The 21,326-nt window shown below is 45.5% G+C and overlaps 1 protein-coding gene across 1 annotated transcript; it reads right to left on the bottom strand.

Moving 5' to 3' along the window:
- Window positions 1-12,113: 12,113 nt before the first annotated feature.
- On the bottom strand, window positions 12,114-21,175 carry LOC137375305 (dolichyl-diphosphooligosaccharide--protein glycosyltransferase subunit 4). Its single transcript, XM_068042270.1, has 3 exons — window positions 21,070-21,175; window positions 12,505-12,651; window positions 12,114-12,294 (listed from the first exon to the last, which is right to left on the bottom strand). The coding sequence occupies exon 2, from the start codon at window positions 12,648-12,650 to the stop codon at window positions 12,537-12,539; it is 114 nt and encodes a 37-aa protein (XP_067898371.1). The 5' UTR covers window position 12,651; window positions 21,070-21,175; the 3' UTR covers window positions 12,114-12,294; window positions 12,505-12,536.
- Between the last annotated feature and the right edge of the window lie 151 nt (window positions 21,176-21,326).

Raw genomic sequence — 21,326 nt, 5'->3', positions numbered from 1 at the left:
CCTGTCGCTGATGCATTTATTCATGACAGAATTGGTAATAGTCATCACTGCATAGTCCTTGTGGAGACAAAATCCCTTCTTCAAACCAGCGTATTGTGTGGCACTACCACCATGCTAAATGGGATAGATTCAAAATAAATATAGAGCTCAAAATTAGGTGCTGTGGGCCATCAGTAGCTATATTCCATTACAATCTGTAGCCTCATGGCCAGCATACCCCTCACTCTATTACCATCAAGCCAGGGAACCAAACCTGGATCAATGAGGAGTGTAGAAGAACTGCCAGGAGCAGCACCAGGTGTACCGAAAAATGAGGTACCATCCTGTTGAAGCTACAACACATCTACATCTCCACCTTCAGTGATAGCAGAGCCAGCAAGTAAGTGCAAAAGATAAGACTCTTGTAAACATCTTCAGCCAGAAGTGCTGAGTGGATGATCCATCTCGGTCTCTTCTATCAGAGAAACCAGTCTTCAACCAATTTGATTCACTCCACATGATATCAAGAAATGGCTGACTGCACTGGATGCAGCGAAGGACACGGGGCCTGACAACATCCCTGCTGTAGTGAATACTTGTGATCCAGAATTAGCTGTACTTCGAACCAAGTTGTTCCGGTACAGCTACAACATTGGCATCTACCCAACAAAGTGGAGAATTTCCCAGGTATGTCCTGTCCACAAAAAGCAGGACAAATCCAATCTGGCCAATTACACTCAATCATCAGTAAAATGACAGAAAGTGTCATCAACAGTGCTATCAAGTGAAACTTAAATACAAATAATCTGCTCACCAATGCTCAGCTTGGATTGCGCCAGAACCACTCATTACAATCTTGGTTATGTACAAAGGAGCTGAGTTTCAGAGGTGAGAGTGACTGACCTTGACATCTAGGCCACATTTAACAGAATGTGGCATCAAGGAGCCTCAGTAAAATTGAAGTCAATGGGAATCAAGGGAAAACTCTTCACTTGATGAAACACAGGCTGGAGTCATACTAGCACAAAGGAAGATGGTTGTTGGAGGCCAATCATCTCAGCCCTAGGCCATTGCCGCAGGAGTTTCTTCGGGTACTGTCCTTGGTGCAACCGTTTTCAGCTGCATCATCAATAACCTTCTCTCCATCATAAGGTCAGAAGTGACATTTCCAGCACCATGCCACCACCAAGCACACCTTCCCTTCCCCTGTCAGCATTCCAAAGGGACTGTTCCCTTTGCGACACCCTGATCTGCTCTTCCATTACCCCCGGCATAGAACATAGAACAGTACAGCACAGTACAGGCCCTTCGGCCCACGATGTTGTGCCGACCCTTTAACCTACTCTAAGATCAAACTACCTACATACCCTTCATTCTACTATCATCCATGTACCTTTCCAAGATTCGCTTAAATGTCCCTAATGTATCTGCTTCTACTACCACCGCTGGCAGTGCATTCCACGCACCCACCACTCTCTATGTCGAGAACCTACCTCTGACATCTCCCCTAAACCTTCCTCCAATCAGCTTAAAATTATGCCCCCTGGTGATAGCCCTTTCTGCCCTGGGAAAAAGTCTCTGGCTATCCACTCTATCTATGCCTCTCATCATCTTGTACACCTCTATCAAGTCACCTCTCATCCTTCTTCGCTCCAATGAGAAAAGCCCCAGCTCCCTCAACCTTTCTTCATAAGACATGCCCTCCAGTCCAGGCAGCATCCTGGTAAATCTCCTCTGCACCCTCTCTAAAGCTTCCACATCCTTCCTATAATGAGGCGACCAGAACTGAACACAATATTCCAAGTGTGGTCTAACCAGGGCTTTATAGAACTGCAGCATAACCTCGCGGCTCTTAAACTCAATTCCCCTGTTAATGAAAGCCAACACCCCATACGCCTTCTTAACAACCCTATCAACTTGGGTGGCAACTTTGAGGGATCTATGGACGTGGACCCCAAAATCCCTCTGTTCCTCCACACTGCCAAGAATCCTGTCTTTAAGCCTGTATTCTGCATTCAAATTCGACCTTCCAAAATGAATCACTTCACACTTTTCCAGGTTGAACTCCATCTGCCACTTCTCAGCCCAGCTCTGCAACCTGTCAATGTCCCGTTGCAACCTACAACAGCCCTCCACACTATCCACAACTCCAGCAACCTTTGTGTCATCGGCAAACTTACAAACCCAGCCTTCCACTTCCTCATCCAAGTCATTTATAAAAATCACAAAGAGCAGAGGTCCCAGAACAGATTCCTGCGGAACACCACTGGTCATCGAGCTCCAGGCTGAATACTTTCCATCTACTACCACCCTCTGTCTTCTATGGGCCAGCCAATTCTGTATCCAGACAGCCAAATTTCCCGGTATCCCATGCCTCCTTACTTTCTGAATGAGCCTACCATGGGGAACCTTATCAAACGCCTTGCTAAAATCCATATACACATCCACTGCTCTTCCTTAATATAAAGGCAAAATACTGCGGATGCTGGAAATCTGAAACAAAAACAAGAAATGCTGGAATCACTCAGCAGGTCTGGCAGCATCTGTGGAAAGAGAAGCAGAGTTAACATTTCGGGTCAGTGACCCTTCTTCGGAACCGCACTGCTCTTCCTTCATCAATGTGTTTTGTCACATCCTCAAAGAATTCAATAAGGCTTGTGAGGCATGACCTGCCCCTCACAAAGCCATGCTGACTATCTCTAATCAAACTATGCTTTTCCAAATAATCATAAATCCTGTCTCTCAGAATCCTCTCCAATAATTTGCCCACCACCGACGTAAGACTGACTGGTCTGTAATTCCCAGGGTTATCCCTATTCCCTTTCTTGAACAAGGAAATAACATTTGCCACCCTCCAATCATCTGGTACTACTCCAGTGGACAGTGAGGACGCAAAGATCATCGCCAAAGGCGCGGCAATCTCTTCCCTCACTTCCCATAATAACCTTGGGTATATCCCGTCTGGCCCCGGGGACTTATCTATCCTCATGTCTTTCAAAATTTCCAGCACATCCTCCTTCTTAACATCAACCTGTTTCACGCCGTCCTCACAAACGACAAGGTCCCTCTCACCAGTGAATACTGAAGCAAAGTATTCATTAAGAACCTCCCCTACCTCCTCCGACTCCAGGCACAAGTTCCCTCCACTATCCCTGATCGGCCCTACCCTCACTCTGGCCATCCTCTTGTTCCTCACATAAATGTAGAACGCCTTGGGATTTTCCTTAATCCTACCCGCCAAGACTTTTTCATGTCCCCTTCTAGCTCTCCTAAGTCCATTCTTCAGTTCCTTCCTGGCTACCTTGTAACCCTCTAGAGCCCTGTCTGATCCTTGCTTCCTCAACCTTAAGTCAGCTTCCTTCTTCCTCTTGACTAGCTGTTCCACATCTCTTGTCATCCAAGGTTCCTTCACCCTACCATCCCTTCCTTGCCTCATCGGGACAAACCTATCCAGCAGTCGCAGCAAGTGCTCCCTAAACAACCTCCACATTTCTGTCGTGCATTTCTCTGAAAACATCTGTTCCCAATTTATGCTCCCCAGTTCCTGCCTAATAGCATTGTAATTCCCCCTCCCTCAATTAAATATTTTCCCATCCCGTCTGCTCCTATCCCTCTCCATGACTATAGTAAAGGTCAGGGAGTTGTGATCACTATCACCGAAATGCTCTCCCACCGAGAGATCTGCCACCTGGCCTGATTCGTTGCCAAGCACCAAATCCAACATAGCCTCCCCTCTAGTCGGCCTATCTACATATTGAGTCAGGAAACCTTCCTGGACACACCTGACAAAATCTGCTCCATCCAAACTATTTGCACTAAGGAGGTTCCAATCAATATTAGAGAAGTTGAAGTCACCCATGACAGCAATCCTGTTACTTCTGCACCTTTTCAAAATCTGCCTCCCAATCTGTTCCTCCGTGTCTCTGTTGCTATTGGGGGGTCTATAGAAAACTCCCAATAAAGTGACTGCTCCTTTCCTGTTTCTGACTTCCACCCATACTGACTCAGTAGACAAACCCTCCTCGACGACCTCCCTTTCTGCAGCTGTGATACTATCCCTGATTAGCAATGCCACTCCCCCACCTCTTTTACCTCCCTCCCTATTCCTTTTGAAACATCTAAACCCCGGAACATCCAACATCCATTCCTGCCCCTGTGATATCCAAGTCTCCATAATGGCCACAACATCGTAGCTCCAAGTACTGATCCATGCTCTAAGTTCATCACCCTTATTCCTGACACTTCTTGCGTTAAAATAGACACACTTCAACCCATCATACTGGCTGCAACTTTGCCTTGTCAACTGTCTAACCTTCCTCGCAGACTCTCTGCACTCTGTATCTGCCTGCTCAACAGCTACCCCATCCACTGATCCGTAGCTCCGGTTCCCATCCCCCTGCCAAACTAGTTTCAACTCTCCCGAAGAGCTCTAGCAAACCTCCCGCCCAGGATATTGGTGCCCCTCCAGTTCAGATGCAACCCGTCCTTCTTGTACAGGTCTCACCTTCCCCAGAAGGTATCCCAATGATCCACATATAAGAAGCCCTCCCTCCTACACCAGCTCTGTAGCCACGTGTTCAGCTGCACTCGCTCTCTGTTTCTAGCCTCACTAGCACGTGGCACCGGTATCAATCCTGAGATTACTACTCTGCTCGTCCTGCCTTTTAGCTTCCAACCTAACTCCCTATATTCGCTTTTCAGGTCCTCATCCCTTTTCTAGCTATGTCATTGGTACAGTGACTTCTGGCTGCTCCCCCTCCCCCTTAAGAATCCTGTAGACTCGATCCGAGACATCCCTGACCCTGGCACCCGGGAGGCAACATACCATCCGGGAGTCTCGTTCGCGACCACAGAATCTCCTGTCTGTTCCTCTAACCATTGAATCTCCTATCACTATCGCTCTCCTATTCTCCCCCCTTCCCTTCTGAGCCACAGAGCCAGGCTCAGTGCCTGAGACCTGGCCGCTGTGGCTTTCCCCTGGTAGGTCATCCCCCCCAACCGTATCCAAAACGGTATACTTATTATTGAGGGGAACGGCCACAGGGGATCCCTGCACTGTGCACCTATTCCCTTTCCCTTCCCTGACTGTCACCCAGCTACCTTTATCCTGTAACTTCGGTGTCACTACTTCCCTATAACTGCTCTCTATCACCCCCTCAGCCTCCTGAATGATCCAAAGTTCATCCAGCTCCAGTTCCCTAACGCGGTCTGTGAGGAGCTGGAGTTGGGTGCACTTCTCACAGGTGAAGTCAGCAGGGACACAAGTGGTGACCCTTACCTCCCACATCCTGCAAGAGGAGCATGCAACTGTCCTAGCTTCCATCCCCTCTGCTCTAAATTGACAAAAGAGATTTAAAAAAAAAATAAAATAAAGGAAAACCTTACCTTACCAAACCCTCCACACAAGAGTCCTTTTTTTTTGGTTAGAGGAGGAGGATGGGTGGGAGACACTACACATGTAGTGTTTCGGGTTTAGCAACTGCCCGAATATATAAGTTCACTTACCCAGCAGTCCCCGTGTCCGCGTCCACCGAATCACGAGGTAAGTACTTTGTAGCTCAACTTACCTTGCCGGCTGCCCCCTGGCTCGCGCTCCCGCTGCTCAAATGGAAGAAAGAAATACCCACCAATCACTTACCAGCTCTCCTGTGATGTCACACTTCAATTTTTGCTGGTCAAGCAGGTCCACAGAACAGAACAGAACAGAGCGCTCTCGCTGCTGCTTCTGGTCTCTGGCTTCGGCTCCATTTATATACTTCATTTTACTTATTAGTTAAGGAAGAGGAGTGTGAAGTATTGGATGTGATAAACATAGGGAGAGAGAAAGTATTAATGAGATTAGCATCCTTGAAAGTTGATAAATCACCAGGGCCAGATGAAATGTACCCCAGGTTGTTAAAAGAAGTAAGAAAGGAAATAGCAGAAGGTCTGACCATCGTTTTCCAGTCCACTGGATACAGATGTGGTGCTGGGGATTGGAGAACTGCTAACGTTGTACCTCTGTTTAAAAAGGGAGCAAGGGATAGACTGAATAATTACAGGCCAGTCAATCTAACCTCAGTAATGGGCAAATTATTGGAATCTATTCTGAAAGACAGGATAAACTGTCACTTAGAAAGACACAGGTTAATCAAGGATAGTCAGCATGGATTTGTTCAGGGAAGATCTTGTTTTACTAACTTAATCAAATTTTTTGAAGAAGTAACAAGGAAGATAGATGAGGGTATTGCAGTTGATGCGGTCTACATGGGTTCTAGCAAGGCTTTTGACAAGATCCCACATGGCAGACTGGTTAAAAAAATAAAATCCCATGGGATCCAGGGAAATGCAGCAAGGTGGATACAAAAATGGCTCAGTGGCAAGAAACAAAGGGTAATTGTTGACGAGTGTTTTAGCGACTGGCGGGCTGTTTCCAGTGGTGTTCCGCACGATTAATGGGAAAATACTGAGAAGTGTAGATGTGAGGGACCTTGGAGTGAATGTCCACAGATCCATGAAGGTAGCGGGACAGGTGGAGGAGGTGGTTAAGAAGGCATATTAGCCAAGGTATAGAATATAAGAGCAGGGAGGTTATGCTGGAACTATATAACTCATTGATTAGGCCACAACTGGAGTATTATGTGAAGTTCTGGTCTCATCATTACAGAAAGGATGTAATTGTATTAGAGAGGGTACAGAGAAGATTTGAGGATGTTACCAGGACTGGAAAAATGCAGCCATGAGGAAAGATTGGATAGGTTGGAGTTGTTCTCCTTAGAACAGAAGGCGGGAGATCTGATTGAAATATACAAAACTTTGAGGGACCTGGATAGAGTGGAGGTGAAGGGTCTATTCACCTTAGCAGAGAGGGCATAGATTTAAAGTGATTGGTAGAAAAATTAGAGGGGAGATGAGCAAAAACCTTTTCACTCAGAGGGTGGTGGGGGTCTGGAACTCACTACCTGAAAGGATAGTTGAGGCAGAGACCCTCAACTCATTCTAAAGGAGTCTGGATATGCACCTCAAGTGCCGTAATCTGCAGGGCTACGGAACAAATGCTGGATTTGTGGGATTAGAATATGTGGATTGTTTTTTGGCCTGCACAGACACGATGGGCCAAGTGCCTCTTTCTGTGCCTTAAACCTTGTATGATTCTATAATCTTTCATATGACTTTAGGGACTGGTAGGTATCTCATGCCAATCACTAGTTGAAATATATCTTCCCATTCAATTATCAGGGAATAGGTGTCCAAAGTGGGTGTGAGGGGGAAGGGGGTGTGCACCCCCTCCCCCCGGCATCCACCGCACCCCCTTCCCCCCTTTCCTCTCCCTCCATGAAATCACACAGCTTACCTGTTAGCTCCTATCCCTGAGCAGGGGCCCAAATAACCCCACTGCCTTGGGAGAGACCAACGCTAAGGGAGCAAACCCTAACAGAAATTCTGGAGCGGAACCCTGAAGGCGGTCATGTGTCACCTTTGGCATGTTTCCGGCAGTTCCTGCAGCCATACGTTGTGCTCTTCACGCCTTTGGACCCCACCAAGAAGGCCGAGTGGGTGGGGGAGATTTTTTGACGCTTGGGCAACTCACAACCTCCATACATCTGCCCAGGCATGCGCCATGGAGTGGTCACACCATAATCGCCTCACAGCAACCAAAACAACACGGAAGGCAGCAGTTATGGGTTATAAGTCCAGCTCAATTGGCATAGAGATTGGGCGCCACGGGTTGCCATTGCCGGTAGGAGAGGTCATCGCATCTCATTGGACAGCTACTGCTCACCTCAACCCGGGCAGCCCCCGGTCAGTAAGGTTCTGTTCCGCCATAGTCCACCTACTTCAATTGGTGCTTGGAGCTCAGGGTCATTGCCCGACAAGTGGACTGTCACACCGCACCAAAAAAGAAAAGAAGGTACCAGCCCTTCGTTTTGCAAGCTGGAACGTCAGAACTGTGTGTCCTGGCCTGTCGGGAAGACCTTACACAAATCAACGATTCTCGGAAGACCGTCATCATTAACAACGAGCTCGGTAGACTCAATGTGGACATTGCAGCACTTCAGGAGACACGCCTCCCTGCGAGTGGATCTCTAAGTGAGCAAGACTACACCTTCTTCTGGCAGGGTAGGAATCCTGAAGAACCAAGACAGCATGGAGTGGGCTTCGCCATCAGAAACTCTTTGCTCAGCATTATAGAACCACCTTCAAATGGTTCGGAATGCATACTGTCCATCTGACTGCTCACCGCCTCTGGTCCAGTACACCTGCTCAGCATCTATGCTCCAACACTCTGCTCCCCACCAGAAGCTAAAGACCAGTTCTACGAGGAACTTCATATCATTAGTAGCATTCCCAATACCGAACATTTGTTCCTGCTGGGGGACTTTAACGCTAGGTTTGGGGCCGACTATGACTCATGGCCCTCCTGCCTTGGGCGCTATGGCATTGGAAGGATGAATGAGAATGGGCAAAGACTGCTGGAGTTGTGTAGCTATCACAACCTCTGCATCACCAACTCGTTCTTTCATACTAAACCCTGTCACCAGGTTTCATGGAGGCACCCAAGATCACGTTGGTGGCACCAGCTGGACCTCATCATCACAAGGCGAGCCTCTTTAAACAGCGTTCAAATCACACGCAGCTTCCACAGTGCAGACTGCAACACCGACCACTCCCTGGTGTGCAGCAAGGTTAGACTCGAACCAAAGAAGCTACATCGACTCCAAGCCACCCACGCATCAACACTAACAGAATTTCTTATCCACAGCTGCTACATAAGTTTCTAAATTCATTTGTAAAAGCCCTTCAAAACACTCCTGCAGGGGATGCAGAGACCAAGTGGGCCCATATCAGAGAGGCCATCTATGGCTCAGCAACGACCACCTACGGCAAATGTGTGAAGCAGAATGCAGACTAGTTTCAATCTCACTTTGAAGAGCTGGAACCTGTCAAAGCCGCTAAGCGCATTGCACTGTTGAACTACAAGAAAGCCCCCAGCGAGCTAACCTCCGTAGCACTTGAAGTAGCCAGAAGCACTGCACAAATGACTACTGGCAACCCCTGTGCAGTCGTATTCAGCTGGCCTCCGACACCGGAAACATCAGAGGAATGTATGATGGCATTAAGAGAGCTTTTGGGCCAACCGTCAGGAAGATCGCCCTCCTCAATCTAAATCAGGGGACACAATCACTGACCAACGCAAGCAAATGGACCGCTGGGTGGAGCACTACCTAGAACTGTACTCCAGGGAAAATGTTGTCACTGACAATGTCCCTCAATGCAGCCCAGTCTCTGCCAGTCATGGATGAGCTGGACGAACAGCCAACAAAATCAGAACTCAGTGATGCCATTTATTCTCTAGCCAGTGGAAAAGCCCCTGGGAAGGATGGCATTACCCCTGAAATAATCAAGAGTGCCAAGCCTGCTATACTTTCAGCACTCCATGAACTGCTTTGCCTGTGCTGGGATAAGGGAGCAGTACTCACAGGACATCCGCGATGCCAATATCATCACCCTCTATAAGAACAAGGGTGACTGCGGTGACTGCTCAGCATAATGGGGAAAGTCTTCGCTCGAGTCGTTTTAAACAGGCTCCAGAAGCTGGCTGAGCGTGTCTACCCTGAGGCAGTGTGGCTTTCAAGCAGAGAGATCCACCATTGACATGCTGTTCTCCCTTCACCAGCTACAGGAGAAATGCCATGAACAACGTTGCTTTCATTGATCTCACCAAAGGCTTTGACCTCGTCAGCAGACGTGGTCTCCTCAGACTAATAGCAAAGATCGGATGTCCACCAAAGCTACTAAGTATCATCACCTCATTCCATGACAATACGAAAGGCACAATTCAGCATAGCGGCGCCTCATCAGTCCCCTTTCCTATCCTGAGTGGCATGAAATAGGGCTGTGTTCTTGCACCTACACTGTTTGAGATCTTCTCCCTGCTGCTCTGACATGCGTTCAAGTCTTCAGAAGAAGGAATTTTCCTCCACACAAGATCAGATGGCATGTTGCTCAACCTTGCCCATCTAAAAGCGAAGACCAAAGTACGGGTCATCAGGGAACTCCTCTTTGCTGACGATGCTGCATTAACATCCCACACAGAAAAGTGTCTGCAGAGACTCATCAACAGGATTGCGGCTGCCTGCAACGAATTTGGCCTAACCATCAGCCTCAAGAAAACAAACATCATGGGAATCAGAAATGCTCCATCTATCAATATTGGCAATCACGTTCTGGAAGTAGTTCAAGAGTTCACCTACCTAGGCTCAACTATCACCAGTAACCTGTCTCTCGATGCAGAAATCAACAAGCGCATGGGAAAGGCGTCCACTGCTATGTCTAGACTGGCCAAGAGAGTGTGGGAAAACGGCGCACTGACACGGAACACAAAAGTCCAAGTGTTTCAAGCCTGTGCCCTCAGTCCCTTGATCTACGGCAGCGAGGCCTGGTCAACGTATGTCAGCCAAGAGCGACGTCTCAATTCATTCCATCTTCGCTGCCTCCGGAGAATCCTTGGCATCAGGAATGTATCTCCAACGCTGAAGTCCTCGAAGCGGCCAACATCCCCAGCATATCCACCCTACTGAGCCAGCGGCGCTTGAGATGGCTTGACCATGTGAGCCGCATGGAAGATGGCAGGATCCCCAAGGACACATTGTACAGCGAGCTCGTCACTGGTATCAGACCCACCGGCCGTCAATGTCTCCGCTTTAAAGACGTCTGCAAATGCGACATGAAGTCTTGTGACATCGATCACAAGTCATGGGAGTCAGTTGCCAGTGGGCGCCAGAGTTGGCGGACAGCCATAAAGGTGGGGCTAAAGAGTGGCGAGTCGAAGAGACTTAGCAGTTGGCAGGAAAAAAGACAGAAGCGCAAGGGGAGAGCCAACTGTGTAACAGCCCGGACAACCAATTTTATCTGCAGCACCTGTGGAAGAGTCTATCACTATAGAATTGGCCTTTATAGTCACTCCAGGCGCTGCTTCACAAACCACTGACCACCTCTTGGCGCTTACCCATTGTCTCTCGAGACAAGGAGGCCAAAAAAGGTGTCCAAAGTGGATCCCTACTGGCCTATGTCTCAACGCTGAGATCATCTTTGCTTATGCCTTGTAAAGGCATCTTGTTAACTTTGATTTAGATATGTGGACATGAAGTCCCATCTTAACAGGCCCACGAATGTCTACACAAAAGGCAGTGTGCTACAGTTCCATCCTTGATTAGATAACAGCTTTTGTGAATACACTTAATCCATCTGACTGCTATTTTGTGTGTTAACTCTTAATGAGGAGAAAGAAACCTATTTTAATAATGCTTAATTTCATATAATTTGTAAGGCTTTAAAACCATCTCTTAGAAGATGTACTATAATAACTCACCAAGGGTTCTTCAACAGCACCTCCCAAACCCACAACCTCTACAGTCTAGGACAAGTGAGGAAGGCGCATGGGAAGACTATCATCTGCAAGTCACACATCATCCTAACTTACTTGAAACTATATCACCAATCCTTCATTGTCACTGGGTCAAAATCCTAGAACTGCCTACCTAATAGGAATCTGGATATACCTTTACATGGACTGCAGTGATTCAAGAAGGCAACTCACTACCACCTTCTCGAGGGCAATTAGAGATGTTGGATAATAAATGCTGGCCTTGCCAGCAAAACCCACATCCCATGAACAAATTAAAAAACACACAAGATCTGTCATTTGATTGAAACCAGCTTTACTTATATATGCCTAAAAATGTGCAGGAAGAAGGCATAAAGAAATCAGAGGTATTTATCACCCTCAGTGCGGGAAGAAAAGGGAGATAGTTATTTAAATTGCTTGTGTCACAATAATTATGGGATTGCATAACCTGTTCTAACAAAGCAAATGTAGCAATAAATATCCCATATAACCACAGTATGATTGCTACAGCAATTGATTTTGCTACTAAGTTACCTTAGTAATACTGGTGTTACAGTACCTTGGATATCAGAGCTGCAGGAGACCTTTAGGTGACACTGCAAGTTATAACTACATATCAAAATATCCATGTTATTTTATTAGTGTTTAATTGGAAGCAGAATAGCAAACATCCCTTTCGCTATTTACATGGTGTTACAGCAATTTTGTGTGGCAGATAATTTTAAGGAATCACAAAGAGGTTCAGTTTTTAATTTTAAAAAGTCAAATATTTATTGACAAGGCACATTTCTTCAGTACAAAATATGCTTCAAGCGCAGTTGTTGTTCACTGTAGTACTGGCAAAGTCCAATGTGCATTGTGCTTCATCGATTAAGCTATCTTTCGTCTTTCAAGTAATCCATTTATTATTGGTCCTAATCTTCACACTGTAAAAGTAAAAGGCATAAAATAATTCCTGTATACTACAGGAGGTGGTAAACCTCTTGTTGGAGATTTGTTGTATTTCACATTATTAATCCACAAACCAATATTTTAAAACCTATGAAGCTATACGTTACATACACTCAATACTATATTTCCATCACAACACATTTTAAGAGGCCCTTGGTTATTCTATACAAGATGCGGTTTACTACCTGTCACAGTATTATGCTCCTGTGCTATACCATTACTCCAGCTTCTTGGGGTTGTTAACAGCAACATAGTGGTACAGGACAACAAGGAGAAAAAGGGATACCCCGAGCATGTTGGCAAAGATCGCCAGTTGTACATCTGTGATCATCCTGCAAGATAAAGAAGGCCGTCACAGTATTAGAAATACATGTAAAGAATACAATTCTTGTGCTTCTTAAGGAAAATACCTCTTATTCTGGGATTAATATATATAGGTGCCAAAGATGGACAGGTAAAAATAAAAGTGGTCAGCTCAGAAGCCATTTGTTTTCAGTTGAAATCACAATGCCTTTCAAAAGAGTATTGTGACTAGCATTGGTACCAATACACAATGGAAAAGCTGCGCTTAAAACGAATATGCTTTAATTGTTATACAATACACTCGTGTGATACAAAGAATCACAGAATGGTTACAGCATAGGAGGAGGCAATTCAGCCCATCAAGTTCATGCCGGCTTTCTAAGAGCAATTTAGCTAGTCCCACTGCCCTACCCTTTCCCTGTGGTCTTGCAAGTGTTCCCTCTTCAGTTGCTTATCCAATTCCCTTTTGAAAGCTTGAATCTGTCTTTACCAGTCTCAGGCAGTGCATTCCAGATCGTAACCACTCACTGCGTAAAAAAGATTTTCCTCATGCCACCTTTAGCTCTTTGCCAATCACTTTAAATTTGCGTCTGCTGGCTCTTGACCCTTCTGCCAAAGGAAACAATTTCTCTTCATCTACTCTGTCTAGACCCCTCATGATTTTAAACACCTCTATCAAATCTCTTCTCAACCTCTTCTCCAAGGAGAACAACCCATTACCATTAATTCATTGCTTCAAATTCAGCTGTCAGTACAGATATGTATGTAAGCACCAGCTTCATCCCTGTGTTATATATAGCTCATAACGTTCATGGTTGAAGTGAATATTGTACAAAAGTTCACATGCCTACCACTGTGCTATACTGAAATCCTTGCTTTAAGGAGATTTCATGACCACTATTACATTATACTGAAATCCTAAAGATACATTCATGTCAAATTGCTAATGACAGAAGCAATCTGATCAGTCCTCAACCAACCCCTCTTCCCAACCTTTCTCAAATGAAAGCGAAACTTCTCAGCTTCAAGCTCCCTCCAGGAAACACCAGGACTTTTTTTTCCAAAAATAATTTGTTCTCAGGACATAGGATAGGCCACATTTATTGCACATCCCTAGTAGCTTTTAAAAGGAAACAGTGGCCTTCTCCTTGAACTAATGCAGCTCTTTTGTTGATGGTCCTCCCACAATGATGTTAGGGAATTCTGGGATTTTAACCCAGTGACCATGAAAGTAACAGCAGTATGTCTCCAAGTCGGCTTGGTGAGAGACTTGTAGGGGAATTGGGAGGTGATGGTGTGGGGGCAGGGGAGCTAGTTTTGGTGTAGGGGTCTTCAGCACTACAAGCTGTGCCTTGCGTACTGTTACGAGAGTGCTTCTATTTTTTGTAAAATATGTTTTTAAGGACTTATAGTTGAATGATGGACATTGATTCTTCTGGAAGCTTGAAGAGATGCAAAACTTTTTTTTTTAAAAGAGGTCACCAGAAAGCTCCCTGGACTTGGCTTGTAAACAAGCACTTACTGGAAGGCACCTGTTTTCAGCTTGCTGTTTTGACTTGGAGAAGATGCTTACAGAGAAGTGACAGATCAAGATTTATAGCAGTCAGGAGGCTTGACTTCTGGAATGTTTTGGGTTTCACTTTGAATTGTTAAAAAAGACTGTTGGTTTTTGCCTGCCAAGAAAACCCAGCTCATCTCTTTCTCTCTCTTGGAAAGAAACCCTGCATATCCAGTGTGTCAGTCTCCTCTTTCCTCCTGTATTTGAAGAAACTCTGCATATTGAATGTGTGGGAACTGAAACCCATTTTGCCGCATTTCTGCTGTAAGGCCTATCTGAAACCTCTGTAGCTGCATTTCTTGGATAGCTTACCCAAACTGATCTTCAACATCGCCAGGAAAGAACTCTTTAGAAAGATCCCAGTGACAGCCATACATACGCATTTGGGTCGCCAAACCAAAACAAAGGACATCTTTACATATCTTATCTTTTTTCTCCAAGAATCAGCAAGTATTCAGCCTAATTATTTTTTTTTCTTTTCTTTTTGTAACAGAGCTCCAAAACCAAAATCCCTTTTATTTTTCTGGTTAACCAATGTATGTATGTGTGTATGTGTGTGTGTGTGTGTGTGATTGTGAGGGACTAAAGGCAAAAAAGGAACAATTATACATCAATCTGTGTGTTTATGCTGTGCTTCATTACTGGTTAAGACTTGTTTTATAATAAACTGATAATTTTGTTTATTCAAGAATCCTGGTTGTTGTGTTTTATTCTGGGAAAAATAGAATTATGCTATTGACCGTATCTGTAAGTAGGAAAATTTAAATATATATTATGGCGAAGTGAGACTACAGTAAACAGAGCACTCCTCCTGCCTTGGTCGTAACAGTACTTGGCCACTTCTCAAAACGTAAAGTGAAACAAATAGGCTGTATGCTGGCATTTACGATGTTGGGAACAAATGTTCCCTTTAATTTTCCATCACTGTGCATGGCACATTGCTTGGTCCCTTTAAGATGGCCATGCACGTGCACATCTTAAAGGGACCGTTGCTTGTGCGCAGCCTGTTTGTCCACTGTGCGGCACATTCCAATTGCTATGCAGCTACGCACCCACACAACTTACAGGGCATATTGGTGGGAACTGCTGGTGGACGTGATCCAAATTTGTTCATTTGACACTTTTGCCTGAACATGCCTGTATTGAAGAAAGCATCGAGGGAAGCAAGGACACATTGTAAGCTATACCCGATACTGTTCCTTAATACCCTTCCATACTACTTCCCAGCGTTGTCTCCTGGTCTGATAATAACGAAGAACGAATGTGGGGCACGTTCAACTCATGAGGTTACATATTGTGTTGATATTATGTTGCTGCTGATGGCTCAATGCAACTATTTTTTCTTGATTTTGTTTTCTAGATCTGTCTTTAATCCATTTAGCATAGTGGCAGTGGCACAACACACTTTGGAGGGTGTCCTCAATGTACCTTCACAATTACTACACATTGTTTACTTCTACCAATATTATCACAGACATATCTGCAACAGATTAGTGAGGATGAGGTCAGTTCCCTCACTATCTGATACAGGTCTAACCTGGCAGCCAAATTCTTAAGAATTTGGCCAGTTCAGTTAGTAGTAATACTAAGCATTTTATGATGGACACCGAGGTCCTTCACCTGTGTCCTTGCATCCTCAGTGCTTCCTCGAAGTAGTGTTCACCAGTAAGCAGTATTCAGTTGTCAGTGAGATGGTAATATGTGAGAGGTTTCCCTGGCCTTGTTTTGTTAAATCAATATGACATTATGGGGTCCAGTGTCAATGTTCAAGTCTGAGGTTCTGAGGGATCTAGGTGTTCTAGTGCATGCTTCACAAAAAGTTAGTGTACAGGTACAGCAAGTAATGCTTTCCTTTATTACAAGAGGAATTGAAAATAAAAGTAAGGATGTTATGCTTCAGTTATACAGGGCACTGGTGAGACCACATCTCAAATACTGCGTGCAGTTTTGGTTTCCTTATTTAAGGAAGGATGTGAATGCGTTGCAGGCGGTTCAGAGGAGGTTTACTAGATTGATACTTGGAATGAGTGGGTTGTCTTATGAGGAAAGGCTGGACAGACTAGGCTTGTTATCACTGGAGTTTGGAAGAGTGAGGGGAGACTTGATTGAACGGTCTTCACAGGATGGATGTGGAAAGGATGTTTCCTCTTGTGGGTGAATCCAGAACTAGGGGGCACTGTTTTAAAATTAGGGGTCACCCTTTTAGGACAGAGATGAGGAGAAACTTTTTCTCTCAGAGGGTTGTGTGACTTTGGAACGCTGTGCCTCACAAAGTGGTGGAGGCGGGGTCATTGAATAATTTTAAGGCAGAGATAGATAGATTCTTGTTAGGCAAGGGAATCAAAGGTTATCAGGGGTAGATGGGAGTGTGGAATTCGAGACACAAACTGATCAGCCATAATTTTATTGAATGGCGGAGCAGGTTAGACGGGCCAAATGGCCTACTTCTTCTCCTAATTCCTATGTTCATATGTATTCCCTATCTAACTATATGCTACTGTCCCCATCTCTTGTGGATCTATCCCACCAGTGGAACAGGCTATACCTAGGCAATAGTTGTTTCATCTGTTGTTCCTCTTATGATACCGTCGAGTCACAATTATTTATAATTCAAGTGGTTGGCTAACCAACTTTAGAATTAACCAGATATTGTGGGACTGGAATCAAATTTAGGCCACAGCAGGTGGGTGAGAATATTCCCTGAGAACATTAGTGAGCCAGTGGTTTTTGGATCAATCTGGCAACTTTGATAATTTTTTCTGGTACTAGTCTATAAATGACCAGATTTAGTGAATTGACTTTCACAACTTGCCATAGTGGGATTTAATCTCATGACTTCTGAATTGCTGGTCCAGTACCATAACCCTACACAGCTCTCTTAACCCCGACTCGCCACATTGCATCATCAGTGCAATCAGCACCATTTTGGCACTCTTCATAGAATTCAAGCAAAAAGCATAATTCACAAAATATCAGTTGCACACAAGAGATATATATTGATACAAATGTACACAGAAACAATTCAGTCTTTTTTCCTCCTTAAAAAGGCACAATCTTTTCTCTACTCTTCTCATCTGAAGACAATGAATCATGGTGGAGTTTCATTTTAACACTACGGCAACTTAGCCTTCAGACTATCTCGTTATCTCCCTCATGAGCACATAGCTGTAATGCTGCACAGCCATATTAGAATGGAAATTGGCTATTCTACAGAACATAACTGAATTAAGGGATTACAATCTCATGTCAACAGGCAAAAATTTTCTATTAAATATATGTTATTTCCAATGTCAGCTATAGTCAAGGGAGGATTTGGATACAAGCTGGGCACTTCTCCATGATGCTGCTAGTGGAAAAGGAGGCTGGAAAGGAAATAAAATAAAAAAGGTTACTTCCTCTTCCAGTTCACACACAATTATAAAATTTGCTTGATAGCAAGTCATCCACCCTTTGATCAAGGTAGGAAATGATAGATAGCACAGGTTAGGAACACAGGAACAAGCATGGGCCATTCAGCCCCTCAAACCTCTTCTGCCATTTAATAAGTTTAGAGCTGAACTATACCTCAACTCCATTTATCCATCTTTGCTTATTGTCTCCTTACTTAACACAAATCTAACAATTCAGTCTTGAACATTTCAACTGACCGAACATCCATGGCCTTTTGGGGGGGGGGGGGGGGGGGGGGGTGGAAAAAGAGTTCCAGATTTCCACCATCTTTCCTACTTCCTTATTTCACTCCTGAATGGTCTCGTTCTAATTTTAAAATTATGCTACCTTGTTCCATATCCCTCCCACCAGAGAAAACACTTTACATCTGGTCATCAAATCCTGTCATTTTAAACATCTTGATTCGATTACCCCTCTATTTTCTGAACTCCAGGGAATACAAACCAAGTTTATGCAACCTGTTCTCATAATTTAATACTTTAAGGTCTGGTATAATTCAGGTGAATCGGTACTATACACCATTCCAAAGTCAATCCATCTTACCTGAGGTAGGCAGGTGGGGCCTCGCCAGGGACAATCGGCTGTGGGGTGAGGGAAATGTGCTCCAGTGGGTGTGGTTTTGTTGTGCCGTGGGGCACAGTGTGCCCAATCAGGAGGACCCCCCCACTCCTCCCAGCCCGCAAGGAGGCCACCAGATATTACTGAGTGGCGTCCTGAGGTGCTGAGTGCCATCTTTTTTTGCCATTCATTCAGCCACTGGTAATTTGCTTTTTATTCGTTCATGGGATGTGGGTGTCGCTGGCTAAGACAGCATTTATTGCCCATCCCTAATTGCCTTTGAGAAGGTGGTGGTGAGCTGCCTTCTTGAACTGCTGCAGTCCATTTCGGGTAAGTACACCCACAGGCTGTTAGGAAGGGAGTTCCAGGATTTTGACCCAGTGACAGTGAAGGAACAGCGATATAGTTCCAAGTCAGGATGTTGTGTAGCTTGGAGGGGAGGTTGCAGGGAGTGACGTTCCCATGCATCTGTTGCCCTTGTCCTCTAGGTGGTAGAGGTTGCGGGTTTGGAAGGTGCTGCCGAAGGAGCCTTGGTGCGTTGCTGCAGTGCATCTTGTAGATGGTACATACTGCTGCCACTGTGCATCGATGGTGGATGGAGTGAATGTTTGTGAATGGGGTGCCAATCAAGCAGGCTGCTTTGTCCTCATGGTGTCGAGCTTCTAGGGTGTTGTTGGAAGTGACTTGTGCCTTGTAGATGGTGGACAGATGTTTGGGAGTCAGGTGGTGAGTTACTTGCCGCAGGATTCCTAACTTTTGACTGCTCTTGTAGCCATGGTATTTATATGGCTACTCCAGTTCAGTTTCTGGTCAATGGTAACCCCCAGGATGTTGACAGTGGTGCAATTCAGCATTCATAATGCCATTGAATGGCAAGGAGAGATGGTTAGATTCTCTCTTGTTTGAGATAGTCATTACCTGGCACTTATGTGGTGCGAATGTTACTTGCCACGTATCAGCCCAAACCTGGATCCTGTCCAGGTCTTGCTGCATTTTTGCACAAACTGCTTCAGTATCTGAGGGCTCGTGACTGGTGCTAAACATTGTGCAATCATCAGCGAACATCCCCATTTTTGACCTTATGATTGAAGGAAGGTCATTGATGAAGCAGCTGAAGATGGTTGGGCCTAGGACACTACCCCGAGGAACTCCTGCAGTGATGTGTTGGAGCTGAGATGATTGGCCTCCAACAACCACAACCATCTTCCTCTGCACTTGGTAGGACTCCAACCAGTGGAGAGTTTTCCCCGATTCCCATTGACTTAAGTCTTGCTAGGGCTCCTTGATGTACACTTGGTCAAATGCTGCCTTGATATCAAGGGCAGTCACTCTCACCTCACCTCTGGACTTCAGCTCTTTTGTCCATGTTTGAACCAAGGCTGTAATGAGGTCAGGAGCTGAGTGGCCCTGGCAGAACCCAAACTGAGCAGGTTATTGTTAGGCAAGTGCTGCTTGATAGCACTGTTGACGACATCTTCCATCACTTTGCTGATGATCAAGTGTAGACTGATATGGTGGTTATTGGCCCGGTTGGATATGTCCTGCTTTTTTGTGTACAGGAGATATGTGAGCAATTTTCCACATTGCTGGGTAGATGCCAGTGTTGCAGCTGTAGTGGAATTGCTTGGCCAGGAGCGCAGCTAGTATTGTAACATAGGTCTTCAGTACTATTGCTGGAATGTTGTTCAGGCCCATAACCTTTGCAGTATCCAGTGCCTTCTTTCTTGATATCACGCGGAGTGAATCGAATTGGCTGAAGACTGGCATCTACGATGCTGGGGACTTCAGGAGGAGGCAGGGATGGATCATCCATGCAGCACTTCTGGCTGAAGATTATTGCAAATGCTTCAGCCTTATCTTTTGTACTGATGTGCTGGGCTCCCCCATCATTGAGGATGGGGATATTTGTGGAGCCACCTTCTCCAGTTAGTTGGTTAATTGCTCACCACCATTCACGACTGGATGTTGCAGGACTGTAGAGCTTAAATCTGATCCGTTGGTTGTGGGATCGCTTAGCTCTGTCTATCACATGCTGTTTACAGTGTTTGGCAGGCAAGTAGTCCTGGGTTGTAGCTTCATCAGGTTGACACCTCATTTTGAGGTACGCCTGCTGCTGCTCCTGGCATGCCGTCCTGCACTCTTCATTGAACCAAGATTGATCCCCTGGCTTGATGGTAATGGTCGAGTAGGGATATGCGGTTACCGATTGTGGTTGAGCACAATTCTGCTGCTGATGACCCACAGCACCTTATGGATGCCCAGTTTTGTGTTGCTGGATCTGTTCAAAATCTATCCCATTTATCGCAACAGCGGTGGGAAGAGGCCCTTAAGTGGCAATTAACTGGCCTGGGGCAGGCAGCTCGTGTGTCACCTCCCCCACCACCAATAAAATTGCAGCCTAGGCAGAATGGTGATGGGAACGGCACCCCTTGCCTCCAGCTCAATTTTACACTGCCTCCTTCCCACTCTCGCGGGGGGGTAAAATTCCGGCTAATGTCTGTACTGGATTCTTGCAGACGTTCAAACCTCAACTGAAACATGACTCTCACTCCGGCACATTTCGTTGGCTATTACCAAAGCCACAAATTTACATTTTCGACGGACTGGTGTGCAGAATCTAATCCAAAACACTGACAAAACCTCAACATGTCATGTAATAACATTTGCCTTATCCAGTAAATCAGTAGCTCCTTTAATGTCCCCTTTCTATTCCTTAACCAAAAACATAGGCAAACACTCTGCTCCCAGTCCTCCAGAAATCGCCAGGTTCCGCTTTTCTGGGAGTGTTAGGACCTGAGTTTCTTAAAAATCTTATTGAAGTGGTTCGTATTTTTGTCAATAATTACTCGATAAAAAGATGCTGCCCAAGTAACACACTCACCTCCCGAAGAGATTTATAACTCACACTCCGCTCCAAGCGCTGACTCCAGGCCACGTCTCTCTAAGTGCGACACAGGGCTCTGTACGTGATTGCGTAAACACGCAGCGGACGCTCTGATTAGGTGTCGTGGGGAGCGCGAAGGGTCGCGGTGCCAGGCTCGATCAGCAGGGAGCGCTCGATGCAAAGTGAGTGAGTTGGGGGCTTCTGTGAAGAGGCGGGTCCAAATGTGGGTAATAATTCAGAAGAACTGAATTAGC

Source organism: Heterodontus francisci, chromosome 1, assembly GCF_036365525.1.
Source record: "Heterodontus francisci isolate sHetFra1 chromosome 1, sHetFra1.hap1, whole genome shotgun sequence".
Lineage (NCBI taxonomy): Eukaryota > Metazoa > Chordata > Chondrichthyes > Heterodontiformes > Heterodontidae > Heterodontus > Heterodontus francisci.
This window is presented reverse-complemented; position numbering and strand designations above follow the sequence as displayed.

Excerpts from the sequence above, each read along its gene's own strand:
- LOC137375305 (XM_068042270.1), bottom strand. The coding sequence starts at position 12,650 with ATGATCACAGATGTACAACTGGCGATCTTTGCCAACATGCTCGGGGTA.